This window comes from Aspergillus flavus, chromosome 7 (genome assembly GCF_009017415.1).
Source record: "Aspergillus flavus chromosome 7, complete sequence".
Classification (NCBI taxonomy): Eukaryota; Fungi; Ascomycota; class Eurotiomycetes; order Eurotiales; family Aspergillaceae; genus Aspergillus; species Aspergillus flavus.
Window position 1 is genome coordinate 1,055,285 of NC_092404.1, and position 16,415 is coordinate 1,071,699.

The 16,415-nt window shown below is 49.9% G+C and overlaps 7 protein-coding genes and 1 non-coding gene across 8 annotated transcripts; 4 read left to right on the forward strand and 4 right to left on the reverse strand.

Moving 5' to 3' along the window:
• Positions 1–225: 225 nt before the first annotated feature.
• F9C07_5537 (putative small nuclear ribonucleoprotein) lies at positions 226–763 on the reverse strand (the record flags this gene model as incomplete). Its single annotated transcript, XM_041294572.1, has 3 exons — positions 226–353; positions 414–485; positions 562–763. The coding sequence occupies 3 exons, from the start codon at positions 761–763 to the stop codon at positions 226–228; spliced, it is 402 nt and encodes a 133-aa protein (XP_041150121.1).
• A 527-nt stretch (positions 764–1,290) lies between these two features.
• On the forward strand, positions 1,291–2,038 carry F9C07_5538 (uncharacterized protein; the record flags this gene model as incomplete). The annotated part of the gene is made up of 2 exons (XM_071511365.1): positions 1,291–1,437; positions 1,904–2,038. 2 exons carry the CDS (start codon positions 1,291–1,293, stop codon positions 2,036–2,038), a joined length of 282 nt encoding a protein of 93 aa, XP_071366935.1.
• Positions 2,039–3,032: 994 nt separating this feature from the next.
• Positions 3,033–5,015, forward strand: F9C07_5539 (putative C6 finger domain protein; the record flags this gene model as incomplete). The annotated part of the gene is made up of 1 exon (XM_041287141.1): positions 3,033–5,015. The coding sequence occupies one exon, from the start codon at positions 3,033–3,035 to the stop codon at positions 5,013–5,015; it is 1,983 nt and encodes a 660-aa protein (XP_041150122.1).
• Positions 5,016–5,772: 757 nt separating this feature from the next.
• F9C07_5540 (uncharacterized protein) lies at positions 5,773–6,532 on the forward strand (the record flags this gene model as incomplete). Its single annotated transcript, XM_041294577.2, has 2 exons — positions 5,773–6,010; positions 6,081–6,532. The coding sequence occupies 2 exons, from the start codon at positions 5,773–5,775 to the stop codon at positions 6,530–6,532; spliced, it is 690 nt and encodes a 229-aa protein (XP_041150123.2).
• A 549-nt stretch (positions 6,533–7,081) lies between these two features.
• Positions 7,082–8,686, reverse strand: F9C07_5541 (putative elongation factor 1-alpha; the record flags this gene model as incomplete). Its single annotated transcript, XM_071511366.1, has 3 exons — positions 7,082–7,630; positions 7,696–8,357; positions 8,419–8,686. The coding sequence occupies 3 exons, from the start codon at positions 8,684–8,686 to the stop codon at positions 7,082–7,084; spliced, it is 1,479 nt and encodes a 492-aa protein (XP_071366936.1).
• Positions 8,687–10,061: 1,375 nt separating this feature from the next.
• On the reverse strand, positions 10,062–10,152 carry F9C07_t89. Its single transcript has one exon. It is a non-coding gene; the product is annotated as a tRNA-His (tRNA).
• Positions 10,129–15,858, reverse strand: F9C07_2280738 (uncharacterized protein). Its single transcript, XM_041294573.2, has 4 exons — positions 15,637–15,858; positions 12,993–15,571; positions 11,686–12,938; positions 10,129–11,614 (listed from the first exon to the last, which is right to left on the reverse strand). Exons 1-3 carry the CDS (start codon positions 15,791–15,793, stop codon positions 12,039–12,041), a joined length of 3,636 nt encoding a protein of 1,211 aa, XP_041150126.1. The 5' UTR covers positions 15,794–15,858; the 3' UTR covers positions 10,129–11,614; positions 11,686–12,038.
• F9C07_5542 (putative catechol dioxygenase) lies at positions 10,816–11,956 on the forward strand (the record flags this gene model as incomplete). Its single annotated transcript, XM_041294578.1, has 3 exons — positions 10,816–11,052; positions 11,133–11,614; positions 11,686–11,956. The coding sequence occupies 3 exons, from the start codon at positions 10,816–10,818 to the stop codon at positions 11,954–11,956; spliced, it is 990 nt and encodes a 329-aa protein (XP_041150125.1).
• Positions 15,859–16,415: the final 557 nt, after the last annotated feature.

The following is a 16,415-nucleotide window of genomic DNA, read 5'->3' on the forward strand; positions in this document are numbered from 1 at the left end:
GATAAAGACTCGCCATGTGGGGAGCTAGCAAGTTGGGAAATAGAGGGGATGGTTAAATAAGTAGACTGACACCAGTCCAAACATGCAAATGTCAATAGAGTAAATTCCGCAATTGCTGTGATTGGTATCGCATGAGAGTAGGGAACTCGTCTTGAAATCCTCAAAGACCAGATGCAAGACTGGTAGTCAAGAATGGCCAGTGCTGTCCGTCGTATGAGAGTTCGCTTACTCCTCCGCTTGCACGAAGGGGTTGGCAATCTCTTCACTGCCATCGGCAGGAGAGATGAGTACAATGATAGTACCACGAGCAACGATCAAACCAAGAGAACGAGTATTCTCGTTGCCCTCGTCATCTATTTACAGGCCGTTAGAGTTAAGTAGAGAGGTAGTGGACAAGTACTAGAGCCACATACCGCGCATAGATTCCTTGACATCATCGAGAACCAGGTTCATCAGTTGGTCAAATCCCTTCAGCGTGCCGACGACTGTACTGGTCAGTGGATCCAAAAAAGTAAAAAAAAAAAGAAAAATATAAAACTGATATGACAGGAGTGGACCTACCTTCTCTGCCACCATTGAACTTCACCCGAACTTCCTTATCCATATACTTGCTGAGGTCGAGGATGTTTTCCTTTTTGGGCTTCTCCTGCTGCTGTGCACCGCCACTGGCACCGCCACTTTTGGCATGACCGCCACGGCCGCCAGACCTGTCATGGCCTCCGCCGCGGCCACGACCTCCACGGAAAGATCCTCGTTCGGACATGCTTGGCTGGGACAAAGTTTTTTTGTTTTTTTATTTTTTTGTGGTTTTTATTTGTTGATTTATTTCCTCGGTTATAATATAGAGAGGGGAAAAGATAGTAAGACAAGAGAGGGGAACCGATGAGGGGAATTGTCTAGAATTGCAATGGGTGGGTGCGTGAGAGAGACCGGATCCCACTTTGGACTTGGTTGGTCCGTCAAATTGCAGGAAAGGATGGGGTGGAAGGGGGACGGGTGTATGAGGGATTTTCGAGGAGGGGCCAATTCAGTAAGTCAGCGGCAAGAGAACAGATGTGCTGTGCCTCTGTGGTTCAACAATAATAGCAGCAACAGTAGGACAGCGGCAGGCAAGGTAGCCGTGAGAGGGAACCGTGAAGTCACGGGAACGGACTTCTAAGCACCGCCCAGAAAAAAAAAGAAAAAGCAAAAAGGAAAAAAACTCTGATAACACACAATTACTGCGCGTCACACGGACGGTGACCATACCTTACTCCCGTCCCGTACTAGTGTGTATGGAATCCAGTCCACATGGGTCCTAAGAGGACAGTGGAGTGGACGGCCAGCGTCGGCCTTTACCCAATGGAGGTCGAGCTTAGGCAGCACCCTTACGAGCGGAGCGGCAAGTTGGGTTGGTGTCGGAGAATGGGACCTTCCATTTGTACCGGTATCGACCAAGTATGTACATCCACACTCGACCATTATCCTCCGTTTGGTGTTGGGGCGCCTCCGAGTGACACCTCGAAGAAAAGAAGGGGGGAAAACAGGTTTTTGTTACTATTTATCAATCGAAGAATTTCCATATGGGCCTCATCACGGATGACCCTGGAATCTTAGGTTGTCATTGTACTACCGATAGGCCGGTCATGCAAGGGGTTTCAGAATTTGGTCCCTCGGCTGGTATCTTTCCTCCTATCTGATATGGACTGATGCAATCAGAAGGGATTATAACATAAGCCCCATCAAACTTCGGGAAAATAGCGGTATATCTTTTCTACCCTGGTCCTAAAATTCCAATCCGATGCGGATCATAATGATAATAATAATAACATTGTGCTCGGGAGTCAAAAAGCAATCTCTCAATAATAAGATCTCAATTCATCAGTCAAAGAATAAAAGAAAATGGCTCAAGATGCTCTCCTAGGCTGCCGGTAAGATTGAGTACCAAGTAGAAACGGGTATGGAAGGTGACGAGTTCAGTTCCGAGCTCCCGGGCCACACCGAATGGACGGCGGAAGAGACCGGCGGGACTCCGCCCGCTACGTGCTGGGCTGCCTAAGGCGCTAAAGGTACTCTCATCTACCTTGTCTTGACGGGAACTGCGACTAAGAGGGATCGGGTTAGATGAGACTTTCAAGGATCGCCCAATCCCCGGCTGTGGGTTCGGGTCCATTCAGTCCAGCCATTCATCGTGTCCCACTCGGCATCATCGAACCTTACGGGAGGGGAGGAAAAGATTGAAGGAAGAGAGCTTTTGCGTTCCGCTCACCGTCAGCCACTGCTCCGTTGGTAGTATCATTGGGTGTTTTGTTTCGCTCATGTCCTTTCCCCAGTACTTTCACTGGATGAGAGTTGTCCTGACTACTATCTTCCATTCCAAGTCAGGAACGGAAGTGATTGGGTTGAATGACAATTCAATTCCCAGTCACACCTAAAGATAACCAATATTGATTGAACGAACGCGATATTTCCCAGGAGAAACTTAACCTACCAAACGGCTATTCCGTTCCGTCCGCCTTTTTTTTTCTCCTTCAATCTCTTGCGCCATATATACGCCTCCCGTGAGCTTCCTTTCCTCTCCCCAGCATCCGCTCTCTCCCTTTCCCCTCCCCAACATCTTCTCTCTCCCTTTCCTCCCTCTCCCCTCCTCTTCTTCCGCATCTCGGTGCGCGTATCCTGGCCTGTTCATTACACCTTTTCTCTTCCTTTCTCTTTGTGTATTATTTTTCTCGACTTTCTTCCCCGAACCCCAGATTCGTTGGGGTAACTCTTATTGTCATTACCTAACTTGAACGGGCACGAGTGGCTGAACTTGCAACCCGCACCGCTGGAGCCTGAGTCCCTCCGCCATCGGCTGCACTTCTTTCGTCCACGTTCTCGTTACTCAATCGCCCTGGAATCGCTTAATAATTTTCCCTTTGCGCTTCTGACGCCATCTTCCACGAGTCATTGGCGCTGTCTTTTTCTTTTCTTTTCTTTTTTTTCTTATTGTATTTAGTCAATCCGCTTCGTGACTCGTGCGCCTCCCCGGCTCACTTTCTCTTCCGCACGCCATGGAGTCCAGGACAGCGACGGCAGAGCCGTCTAGCAAGCGACCTCGATCGCCGTCCGGCGATTTCCCTCCCATCGCTTCTAAAGTCCCCAAAACACATTCGAACCACCTGCAGATCAACTACTTGGCGCGTCAGTATCCGGATAATCTCCCACTGGTCTCCATCGATGATACGATGCCCGCGATCATACACCTGATCGGTGAATATGACGGAGTTCTCCATCGCCACGAGAGTATCGCTGGAAATTTGGGTGCATGCCCTTTGGGACCCATTCTGATCAAGCGCTTTGAGCGCCTTTTCGATGGCCCTCCCCGCGTGCTCAAATCGCACGGCAAAGACTCTCCCAACATCACCTGGCTGGACGTAGTGGAGTTCGCCAAGAACAAGCCTGAGCAGTTCAATCTGGAGAAGACCCGCAATGGTGTGCGAGTCTGTCAATTCTACACCAAGCAGTGTCGGGTGGAGATCAGCGAAGAAGACTTCGTGCTGATTGCGTCGGGAATGCCGCAGAAAATGATCCCCCCGCAGCCAATTATCGAGGATGAGGAGAAGGAGTTAGGCGCGTTAGAGATTTTGGAGAAAAACCTCCAACAAATTATTCAGGTCGCAGACCAAGGTGAGTTTCCAGGCAAAGCGATGTGTATATCTGCCGGTGCTAACCGCTCGCCTCGTCTAGTGTCCGCGCGAGCGAGACAACTTAATCATCGTCTCAAAAACCGAAGAACAGCGATTGTCACCCGCCGAGAGAATGATCTATCTCTTCATTCGCAGTCGCAGTCGCAGCCGCAGTCGCAGTCGCAGCAGCAACAGCAACAGCATCGCTCCATCAGCCCGGTTTGGCGCGACGCCAATGGAAGTCAGCATCCGCTGAACGGCAGCAGTCACTCGAACACCGGGTCTCCCTCCACCGGCTTCGTTGCGGTTAACACCGGCCGGCCCGGTGGGGAACCTACAACTGAAGATAATGCGCTGTCTCAACAATTCATGTTCTCGCACTCCAACACAGATAATGTCACCATTATCAATGGGACCTCCATCAAAGGCGCATCTCCGACAACGCGCGCGGAGCTGATGAAGAAGTTCTTCACTACCCAAGACCGACAATCTCGCAGCTATGAAGAAGGAACTGGGTCTCAAAACCGCCAGTCATCCCGGCCACGGCCACGGGCGTCGGATGCGACAGAGTACAATATGTACACCCCCACCGCGGCCACAGTTGCCATCCCCAACACGCCATCATCGCTACTTCCTCCGCCCAAGTCCCACCACCATGAGAAGGACGACGGCGGCCCGTTCAAGATGGAGATGGTTGCCCGCATGGAGGAGCTGCAACGCGGCGAACGCATACTGCCCCCATGTGATCGGTGTCGTCGCCTCCACATGGATTGCTTGAAGAACCTTACAGCATGCATGGGCTGCACGAAAAAGCATGCCAAGTGTTCTTGGAAGGATGTCAAAGCGGAGGAGCTACAGGAGTCCCGTGAGCCCCGTGAGCCACGCCCTGATCCAATGGCACGGGAGCGACCGGAGAGTTTGACCCCGAAAGAGTCCTTGCCGACGACCACAGCACCGGCACCGATGGCGCCATCTATATCTTCTGTGCCCACGCCCCCTTCAGCTGCAGTGGTGCCCGAAATCGATCGTCACCGAGAGATTGAGTACAACGTGCGCAGGGAGTCCGCTCCGACAGCGGGCCCCATACCTGGGGCTCCACTCGGCAAGGAGCCGTCGCCCCGCCGGGCGATGAGTGAGATCCGAGGCGGCTCCTTAAGTCATGACCGGCATATCGGTATCAACCGCAATACCAACCCAGCCGCCGAGGATGATGACCCAGATGCCAACCAACGGCTGATGCAGGCGATCCTCGACACGGTTGACCACCACGCGCGGGCCGCAGCCGCGGCGAAAGAGGGCGGACAACCGATGACTGAGCGTGAACGCGAGCAAGAACGAGACCGAGACCGGAAACTGGTGAAAGCTTAGTTTCTTCTTTCTCTTTTCTTCCTGTTTTAGCCTTGCATTTTTGTGGGAAATTCATGTCATGTAGCATGGGCTGTGGGGTTTATAAGGGTGTTATCTATTGTGTCCATGCTTTGTACTACTTGAGCGTTTTAGCGGATATCCTAGTGGTTTAGTTCCTCTCGTGTTGGGCATATTGCATATATGAACAGATTGGCATGCTTCTTTGGACAACACAGCATTTACTATATAATATATCAGAGCTCTGGCAGGTTTTGCAAGGGCTATACATCTTCCAAGCCTTCATTCGGTCACCCAAATCCTATTTCTCTTAAGGTTAAGATCTTTCTACATCAGTCTGTTATGAACCCTTATCTTTAAGGCCACAGTGAGCGGGGCGCCAGATCTGGCTCCCACTGCTCCAACTGCGGGATACAAATACTACCCCCACCTACTATTTAATCAACAGACTCGGTTACAATAACACCCATTGTCCACCAGGGAGACGGCTAGGCCAAAACAAGAAAAGACTCTCTTCAAGTATACTATACAGAAATTCTCTTTCTCGACCCCCATCCCCCAAACAATATAAGACAATGCTCCGTTCGCGCCTACGGAACCTCCCCGCCCCGAGCGTCCCAGCACCAGATCTACACGAGGATCTCAACACTGAGATCAACGAGTCACCGGAGGATGTATTCGGGGCTTTCCGGTCGCAGCTCCTCCCAGAGGCCCTGGCCAGGAACTTCTCTATGGCACCCGCTGGGGCGACCTGAAGATCATGGTGCCCACGTACCCGAGCCTAGATGATAAACATTCAAACGAGAATGCTACAGATCAAGCAAATCAGGTCAACGAAGGCCGCGAGCTATTTGCCCATTACATATGGAACGCAGCCATAGTAGTGGCCGAAGGCGTCGAAGACACATATTATAGCCGCACGGGGCCACAGCCCGAGAAATCAAATTCGCATGAACTATGGCATGTAGAAGGCGAGAGTGTACTGGAGCTAGGCGCCGGTGAGTGGTCTCTTTTCTTCATAGACCTTCCATCCATCCATCCATCACGTCCAACTAACACCCCATCCAGGCGCCGCTCTCCCTTCACTCATCTGCGCACTGGCCAACGCGGCCAAAGTCGTAGCAACAGACCATCCAGCCTCACCCGCCCTCACAGGCCCAATCGCCTTCAACATGTCCTCCAATCTCCCAGACCCATCCACCGCGCAGGTCTCTATCTACCCGCACGAATGGGGCGTGTTCACCGCCCCCTTCGCCCAGGAAAACAAGGGCGCCTTTACCCGCATCATCGCGGCAGATTGCTTCTGGCAGAAGTCGCAGCATGAGAGTCTCGCGCGTTCGATGGCGTGGTTCCTTGCTCCTGGTGGGAGAGTCTGGGTGGTGTCTGAGCCGCATTTGGGTCGTGCGGTTGTGGTGGGCTTTTTTGAGACGGTTTTGGCATTGGGGTTTGAGATTGAGGTGGTCTTTGAGAGGGATTTGATGTCTTATATTGAGTCGGGGGTTGAGGTGAGGAGGGAATGAGTGCCTGTTAGAGGGAGTTAGGAGGATCATTGGAGGCAGTGGTGTGTGATTGCTGTTTTGAAGTGGGGTGGGGGGTCTTGATTTTGGGGATATATGGGGGTTTTGGTGGATTGGGCGAACTATATGGTTGTTATGGTTATATTGATATTGGAGATTTGGACCCCCACCTGGGACTTGGGTGTGGTTTAAAATTTTGTTTGGTTTTGTAGATTGAAAGGGTAGATTTCTTGGTTGGTGAAGAAGGTAACTACGAAATGTAAATAGAATATTCGATTTGAGGTCTGGTGGACTTGATAGATGTGTTGATGGGCATCTGCCGTTTACCATGGGTACCTGGAGGCCTCTGCTCTGGATTTTATTTGTTTTTGTGCTGGAATATTCGTAGACTCGGGATGACAGGAAATTTTGGATGTACAAGATATGTAGAATGTAGAATAGAACAAATAGTAATAGAAAAATCACGCACTGACTAAGTGGGTGGTTGGTCCCTTATCCGAATCCGCCATTTCGTAAATACTAATGGGCTCTCATCTCGTCACAGCCGGCAGCCTAATCTGAGTAATTCTCGTGGTCATACTCGTCACTCTCATCCTCGACGGTACCAAACTCGACGCTTTGGACGGTCCCAACACCGACAGTGCAGCTCCATTTACGAATAATGAAGCGTCCAAGACAGGGGTTTTTGCTGTAGGGCTCAACGCACATGGGCTTGGTGGGAACCATCTCGACAATGGCGCAGTCACCCACCTTGATAGAATCGGGTGACTGTTCGGTCGGCCTGCCAGTACGGCGGTCCTTCTTGTGCAGGATCATCGAGAGCGTACAGGGAATATGGGCAGTAAGGCAGTCTACAGCCGCGGTATAGCCAGGACTGATCTCGCCAGAGTGGCTCAGAATGATAACTTGGGCATTGAAGGAGGCAACACTCGCCGGGGGGTCATTGTTAGGATCACCAGCGACATAGCCGGGGCGGATCTCCTCCTCAACCTCTATGATATGAACGCTGACGTGTTCACCTGCATGACCTGCATGGAGCTCCTCGTCATTACGCTCGATAGATACCACTTCAGCAGTGATATTGGTCGGGGCGATGGTTAGCTCCATGCAGGCGTAATAGTTCCAGTCTCGATACGGCCGACCAGCAAAGTACCGATGTCGGGTACCTCTTTGACATCCCGGATGGGTAGACGTAAGGGCTTATTAGTAGCGTTGCGGTGCGACGGGGTTACCAAGGCGTCGATGGCATCAAACAAGGTTTTACCCTTCAGAACGCCGTACTTGGTCTCACTTGTCCAGCCCTTGAACCAGGGCATATTCTGAGACTCCTCCACTAGATTATCACCGTAGAGGCCAGAGATAGGGACGAAGGCCACTGCCTTAGGATTATAGCCGATCTTTTTTATGAAATCGGAGGTCTCCTTGACAATCTCATTGAGGCAGTCATCGGTATACCTAGGTGTATCCATCTTATTCACGGCAACAATAAGCTGGCGGACCCCTAGAGTATATGCAAGTACAAGGTGTTGACGACTTTGGCCACCTTGATCCACACCGGCCTCAAACTCACCATTGGTAGCAGAAGTGACGAGGATCGCGCAGTCGGCCTGCGAGGCACCGGTGATCGTATTCTTAATCCCACGCTTACGTTCAGCCCTCAACTTCTCAATGGCCCATCCGTACTTGTACGAGGGACCAGCTTCCTGTGGGGAATGGTTATCATGTGGCCTAACACCCGCACACAAGAGATCTGAAGACAGAGAAAGCATACTTCCGTACTCCGCGATGGGATTTCCGCTGACCCTGCCGTACTGGTAGATCAGTTGATCTGCATCAGGAAAGTGAGTATGCTATCCGGCAGATGGAGCGGCACGGGCAGTCTGATATACCAGCGGTAGTGGACTTGCCGTGATCGAGGTGGCCGAGAAAGACGGCGGTGATGTGAGGCTTTTCCCTATTGCAGGCGGGGAATGGCCTAGCAACAGACGAGGTGAAGTAAAAGTTGAGAGGCTGACTTACGACATCGTGGCGGTTGAAAATGGGTTCTTGTAGTTCTCTGAAAGATACGAACAGATTCTTAAGGATGCTTGTTATAAGGTATGTACTATAACAGAGCCTGTACAGGTGCAAGAGCAAGAATGACAGCCAGGAATACATAAAGAGGGAGGTGTATGAGTGAATTGAGACTTCAGGGTCAAAAGATAGAAGATTGTAGCAGTGGGGGAAATTTTGAGGGCAAATGCCCTAGTGGTGTTGGTCTCGACATTGATGCCGATCGAGGTCAAGGCCCCTCTAGTGAGGTCGTGCATGACTGCATGATCGGCTGAAAAGGAAGTGGGTCTCTATCGTACTAGTACGTACTCCGAGTAGAGTGTGATAGATACGACACGGAGTGGATCTTCTCTCAATCTGCTCCAAATTTATAAGGTTTCGTCGTGTTGTTCGGTAATTGTTGAATCCAATGTTACTCTGCGATAACGTTTCGATTGTGCGGAGCTGAGCTTTGATGGCTGCTGTCTGTAGGGCCTCTTCCTCTTCGATAATTTGAGTGACGCTTTTGATATCTCTGAGCTTGTCCTGGTATCAACGGAGAAACGTAGATTGTTCTTTTTGACGTTTGTAGGCGTCGTTGAGTCGAAATATCGCCTTGAGAAGGGCCAGAATCGAAGCAGTGGCTGCTACGACACTCTTGTATCATATTAGCGATATCCCGTGATGATCGCCTGAGGCTAACGAACTATTATAGCGGCTAGTAAAGATAACAGTCTGAGCATACTGCCCATATGAAACATAGTCATGACCGCCAATCAGTCCATATATGTGGACAAGGTATTGACTTATGCCCTGGGGTGTAGAAATCAGAGTAAGCGAGAGATATAAGAAATCGATTTCTGACTGGATTATCAATCTAGGTACGATCAGTAGGAAACTGAAGACCTTTTTATAGTCAAGTTTATACAAAAGCTCTCAGAAGCCACAAAGGGCGTCAAAGGGCAGAAACAAAATAATAAAGGCATAGTGGCGAAGGCAAACAGCTTATAAAGATGCTAAACGTCCACAGGATTGACATATCAAAAGTCGCTCCCAGTTCAGCACCACGGCAAACTAAACTATCTAGGGCAGCAGACAACAAGCTGCTGTCCATGTCAGCTCTGGATTTGTTATATAGTCATATCTGATAATCAACCTTCAACATGTTTTGATGTATTCTAGTGGTGATTGTAGACCCTATTTGGCGAAGGAGGTCCAGTTGTACAAGAGAACCACATAGATATATATATATATCCTTGGAAAGAGATGTTCAATACAACAAATGTATTGGAAATGTTTATTTTGAAGATGACCCTCTCGGTTTTACCCATTGCGGGGGCCAGCATTTTAGAGTTATAAAAATACCATCAACTGTATGTGAGAAAAAGATAAGATACTAACTATTATTGTAGGTTCAACAAAGGACAGACAGAGGGTAGGCACTCAGGAGACAAACTCAAAAAAGCAAAAAAGAAGTTACAAATCAAGTCATACGCCTTGTTGGCGCTGCTGGGAATCGAACCCAGGTCAATTCGGATTTGCTGGGTGGGAACCACCACAACGAATTATGATCACCACTACACTACAGCACCTTGATTTGTTGAGAAATTGTTCTTGATATGAATCTATAAAGCTAGTTGCTGTTATACAAAGGGCCGTCAAATACAGAACATCGGCAATGGTATTAGCCGTTGACTGTGGGAATGGATCCTATTCTCCACAATCCAAGTCGTTAGTATTACTCTTCATCCTAGGTTAAGTGGGGGGGGGAGGAGATGTCGTTCTGTTTTCTAGATTTCACAGACCCCTCCTTTGCATCTATCTCATAGTGTTAAGCCCAATTCCTTTACTCTGTCGCAGAGCGTAGGTAGAGGATATGATACTGTCGATGCACCCCGGATATACGGCTTAATGCACCGCCGTCGATCAGCGGGGTGATATCCGGACGAAATTCCCATCCCACCCACCAACAACCCCCGGATTGCTAATCCGCCATAATCCCAATGGCAATTCCCATCGGCAGATCCATCGGGGAGAACTTACACATTCCCCATGAAGGAACCAATTCCGCTGCAACCATGCTTATTCAACTCTTATGCATCATCCGATCTGCCCAATGCGGGGGGTGATGATCCACTCTTTCTTGCAGTATATAGGAACCACAACTCGCAATTGACTTTTCCCCTTTACTTTTGTCTTCTTCCACCCATTCTTAGTGATACGTACTCTTCAATAGTGAGGAATTGAAACACAAAATGGATCCCTCACAGGTTAAAATCCCACCCATGAAGGACCTGACGGTCGACAACATTACGGAAAATGTCATCCGCATTAACTCGCTGTGTGAGGATGAGCGCATGAAATATGTTCTCGAACGACTGGTTTCGCATTTACATGATTTCGCCCGCGAAACGAGACTCAGTTCTCAGGAATGGATGGCAGGGTTAATGTTCCTTACGGAGGTGGGGAAGATTTGTTCGGATGTGCGACAGGTAAGTAAACTGTATTCTACTTCCATACCACCCAAATAAAACACGGAAAAAAAAAGGTCATGATACTGACATGAAAAAAGGAATTCATCCTTCTCTCCGACATCCTCGGACTCTCAATCCTCGTCGACTCAATCGACCACCCCAAACCCCCCGGCTCGACCGAAGGTACAGTCCTCGGCCCCTTCCACACGCACGAAGCCGAAGTGATGCCCCACGGTGACAGCATGTCCCACGACCCCAAAGGCGAGCCGCTCCTCGTCGTCTGCACGCTCAAAGATACCAACGGCAACCCCATCTCCGACGTGAAGATCGATATCTGGGAGACGGACTCCACGGGCCACTATGACGTGCAGTATGCGGATCGGAACGGCCCCGATGGCCGCTGTATCATGCGCAGTGATGACTCTGGCGTGTTTTGGTTTAAGGCGATTACGCCGGTGCCGTACCCGATTCCGCATGATGGGCCGGTCGGGAAGTTGTTGAAGAAGTTGCATCGCCATCCGTTTAGGCCGAGTCATATGCATTTTATGTTTGAGAAGGAGGGGTATGATCATTTGATTACGTATGTTTCTCTCTCTCTTCTATGCTCTATCTGTTGTTGGTTTTGGGGTGTGGGTGGCTAATGGTTGGTAGGGCGCTTTATCTTCGGAATGATCCGTATGAGACCTCGGATGCGGTCTTCGGAGTCAAGGATTCTCTGGTGGTTGATCTCGGGAAGGCAGGCCCGGAGTATGCGAAGAAGTATGGTGTTTCGGAGGACCATGCTCTTCTGACATATGACTTTGTCTTGGTTTCGGATGCCGAGACCAGCGCTTTGCGCGAGCGGAACTCTAAGGTGGCGTTGGACAAACTGGGCCGCAAGGTGAAGATAGTGAACGGTTTGCCTGTGCCGGATCTGGATTAGGTAATGAACTTGGATGTGATGTGAGATGAATTAGTATGGTCGTCATTTATGTCGTTATGTACACTATCAATAGAACATGGTATCAATCACCGCCACGAGGTTCAACCATATCTCCGAAATCATCCCCATCATCGGCGGGCAGAACTGCGGGGGCATTGGCCTCTTTTAAGCACCGCAGTCCCTCGCCGTCCTCCAGCCAGCCGCCGACCTTCTCCACTCCCTCGATATACTCCGCGCCTACCCGTAAGTTCAAGCTTGCACTGAGCGCTCGTTCTATCCGGGTTTCACGGGTCTCTGAGATGAGCACTCGGAAGACATGCGCAAGAAACCCGCTCAGAATATCAACACTCCAGTTATCTGGAATAAGCCGGAGGACCTCGCCCACATCGAACCAGGATGCAAATCGTGCCAAGAGGTCACTAGTTCGTTCGATGCATTCCGAAGGGTCCTGGATATGTAGAAACTCATCGAGCAAATACCCGAACAGCTCGCTCTGGTGCGACCGGTCAGCAAATTCTGTGGAAGTGTTTGTCGAGCTGGTACTCCGAGGACCGCCGAATAGGCAGTATCGAACTGCAGAGTCGTAGTCGCCAAGGCCATGTGTAAGAAGGTGCAGGGCTTCTCGATGACGACCCTGGAGCCCATCGAGTATAATAGACTCCGATACGAGTTCGTTTTGAAATGGCTCAATCCGTGCAAGAACAGCTGGAATGGAATACGTTAATTTGGGAGACGGGACCGACGAGAATTGACTACTACCGCCTCCGCCAAGCAACTGGAGAAGCCGAAGTCGAGATTGCCACCAAGATTCAGAGGGTGTGTTTTCGTGAATAAAGTTCATATACGTTGGTTTCGGTGGTTGTAATGCACGGTAAGTCGAATATGATTCCGCAAGCGACGACCGAGCAGCAGGGGAGGTCTCAAGAACAGAGAGCACAGTATCAAGATAATATGAAAGGAGGTCATCTGCGTATTGTGTATACTAGGTCAAGAGTTAGCAGATAGAAATTTAAAAAGGAGATGGGGTAGAGCCAACATTCTTTGAGAAAACCAGGTGCTCCAAGTAATCTTGAACTGCGTTGGGTGCTCGTTCCTTGAGCAGGCGGACAACATTTGCAGGGTCTAATTTGACTCTACTAGTGTTGTCCGCAAAGACTTGTATACCAAGACTAGGGTTTCGCTGTGCCAACCAAGCACCATATTCCTCAACAAGCTGTGCATCTTTGATCTTGACCAAATACCTGCGCATCTGTGTCTCAACGCCAGAGGCGGTGGTCTCATTCCCAGAATCTTCCTCCCCTTCAATGATCCGCCGCCACGTCTTGAGGACATTACGGGACATCTTTTGGCTCTGGTACAAGCGACTCAGGAGAAATAGTCGCTTGTAGTTTTCCAGAAGCGCGACTGCCCGGTCAAAGTTACCCTTCCAATTATCCACCAGCCTATTCAATTCCGTACGTGTTCGTGAAGAAAGGCGGTGTTCCGTAGGTACATTTGAATCTTGTTCCAGCAGCAGATGCAGGAGAGCCGCATCGACGCTATCGAATATGTAAGCGTCGTCCGTAATGCTGCCATATCCTCGTTTTTGCTGCCAGGCAAGTAAGAAACGCTTGATCATATTCAAGACCCCGCTATCAAAGACGTCGGGTTCTTTGGAAGCTTTTACACTATCCAGGCGCTTAAGGTACACCTCTGAAACCTCTGCCAGACCCCCATGAACCCAGATGCCCTGCGGTCCTTGCAGAACTTCTTGGCGCAGAAGGGGGACCAGTAACAAGGCCACTCTAGGGTCCAGCTCACCGGCAATGAGTGCTTTCTCTGTGGCATCGATCGTCGCTCCATCCCTGACAGTCGGGTCCATGAAGACCAGATCGCCGAATAGGAGTAAACTGGATTTTTGCTTCACGTAGTTCAAGCCCAGGAACTCAGCCTCCGACTTAGGCTCTGCTTCTTGTACCATTTTGATAATGTCCATAATCACATCACGCCTTAAGACACTGTGGTCGCTCCCCTGCGATTCTTGGGCACCTTGAAGCGCATCGTTCAATTGCATAGTCAAAGGGTTTTTCACGACCCGCCAAATCTGATTACCACTCCACAAAACAAGGCTGCTTTGGGTTTTGCCCAATCCACGCGCGAACTTAGCTTCGTCGGCATTTCGCTCCGCTTCCCAATCGGGCGTGTCTTTCGTTCCTTCGGCGTCGATTGCCTCCTGAGATTCGAACAGTTCTTTTTCTTTCTGTAGCTGCTCTATCGATGCCTGTGTTCTCGGGTCGGTTGCAGGTATATGTGGTGATAGCGACGGGGTTCTCAAACGGACCATTTGCAGCAATTCCCTCATCTCGCCTACTTCGAGCTGGCTGGGGGAGAGTGTATGGAGAAGTCCAACGTGAGATTGCACGGAAGGTATCTCTACCCAGCTTTTGTGATTGTCTGCATTTCCGGGGTCGACATCCCAAAGTTGTACCTCCAAAAACTTGCGTAGCTTTCCGTCTTGGTCGGCCTCTATGACTGCAAGGATGAGATCCTCACGGGTGTCGTTGGGTGCTCCAATAAGGTTATTTTCGTCGCCCTTGTCAATGACAACCGACTCCGGGTACTTGTGAAATGTGATTGTTCCGCGGACTACATCACCGTCCACGTTGACAAACATTCCAACTCCTGGTTCGGTCGCATCGGTGCCTCTAACCAGCAAAAACTCAGATGATGTCGGAGAAAGAATATGTGGTTTTAATTGTGTCGACGATTGCTTTGGCAATGGTGGAAGCGGCTTTGGATCTTCACGAGGACTAGGCTGCGAATCGCGCGATGGGTGCTCCGATGATGTCCTTGGCGAAGTACTATCACCTCGTTCCTTCGAGCGTGAACGGGTGGGTGTCCCGGAAGTGGAGGAGAGTTCAGGTGTTACAGAGCTTGAACGATCCTGTGAAGCTGATCGTGCATTCGGCTGAAGCATCCCGGAAAGTGTATTCAAACTGGGGCTTCTGCCATGTGCATGGCTCTCGGCAGAAGAGCTAGGTGACAACGAGGCGGGCGGCATGTCTTCTACTTGACCAGACGCTAAGGCTTCATCGAAGAAAGACATTGGAAACAAAGGTATCTTTTGTTGATGTTCCACATCTAGCAGGGAATACGAGCGAGCATCCGCAGCACAGGTAATTATGCCTCGTCGTGATGCTGTCAAACATCCGGGAAACTCAATGTTCCGCACCAGTCGAGCATCGTCGCCAATCCGCACGAGCATCATTTTGTTCTGCGTTGCAACCATTACAACCGGCCTCTCCGGCTCATCCATAGATGCATTCTGGTCAAGACCACCGATCCAACAACAGTTGTTAACCTTCGTGTTCTCGCGGAATGCTGGGCTGAGCTCCGGTAGCAAGTAGAATGTAGCAGTTCCATTGCAGAGAATGCAGGCTTTGTTCACGGATGGAAGGAGAACAATTTGCTGGATACCTTGCTGCCTGTTCGTCACTGAAGCGTTCTTGGAAAACGGAATGGGCAATCTCGAGGCTAAAATGAAGGATGGCTCGTTGGTGTTATCCGATGGATCAGGCGGAAGGCAGACAAAATGTAAGATTTCAGCAGCGGAGGTTCCGATATAGAGGTTGTCATCTGTCAATGGCAGTTAGCGCATGCGATGGAATTGTCCAAACGATGTCGTCTTGGAGCAGACATACTCCAATATTCAACGCAAGTGATATGGACGTCGTCATTGGGGTCGTCAGCCGTCAGAGGTACTTCATCGAAAAGAGGTCGTAGCATATAAGGTACGGCTTTCGGTGGAGTGATCTTCCGCTTCTTGCGGGGAGTGGTGCCATCGTCTTCTGACACCATAATGAGGCCCGCTCTGGTGTCACGATATGAGATGGTTCCTGGCACGGCCTCTGAGGGGAAACGTCGGAAGCTTTGGAGGTGATGTCCTAAAGTGGCTTAAGAGTGGGCCCCAGCCGGGGTTAGATTTTGCTGACTCAGGCACACCCAGTGGAGTCTTTCCCTACGTCTACTACGTCGTATCAAAGTATCAAACTTCCTCTCCACCATAACAAAGTACGTGTACTTTTGTTTCAATTCTATACTCAACAACGGATATAGTCTAGGCTACTTAACTACGCAATTGACGGCCTCTTCTTATCAACTGTATTGTCTCGGTTATGGGCTCTTATATGCACCGTGCTCGGTGTCTACACCACACTCTAAATATCTTTATAGTACTAGCGCTAATAGTGCAATTAACTTTGATTCCATGGACCTGGAAGCACTTAAAGGTACTGTAGCAGATATAAGTTTCAAGGATGCAGTAATATCTCAGGTATATCTCATACACGGGTATACCTGGGAACAATGTATATCCTACAGTCTCTATTGAGGATTGTGAATTGAAATGAACAATGTTTACAGGGTGTCAATTGACCAACATAGCACACATGAAACAGTTATAACATGGAAAGATACTCTG

Coding starts and splice junctions, on each gene's coding strand:
- F9C07_2280738 (XM_041294573.2), bottom strand. CDS start 15,793: ATGGTGTCAGAAGACGATGGCACCACTCCCCGCAAGAAGCGGAAGATC. Junction 15,572..15,636: donor CACTTGCGTTGAATATTGGA/GTATGTCTGCTC, acceptor TGCCATTGACAG/ATGACAACCTCTATATCGGA. Junction 12,939..12,992: donor ACCTGGTTTTCTCAAAGAAT/GTTGGCTCTACC, acceptor CTCTTGACCTAG/TATACACAATACGCAGATGA.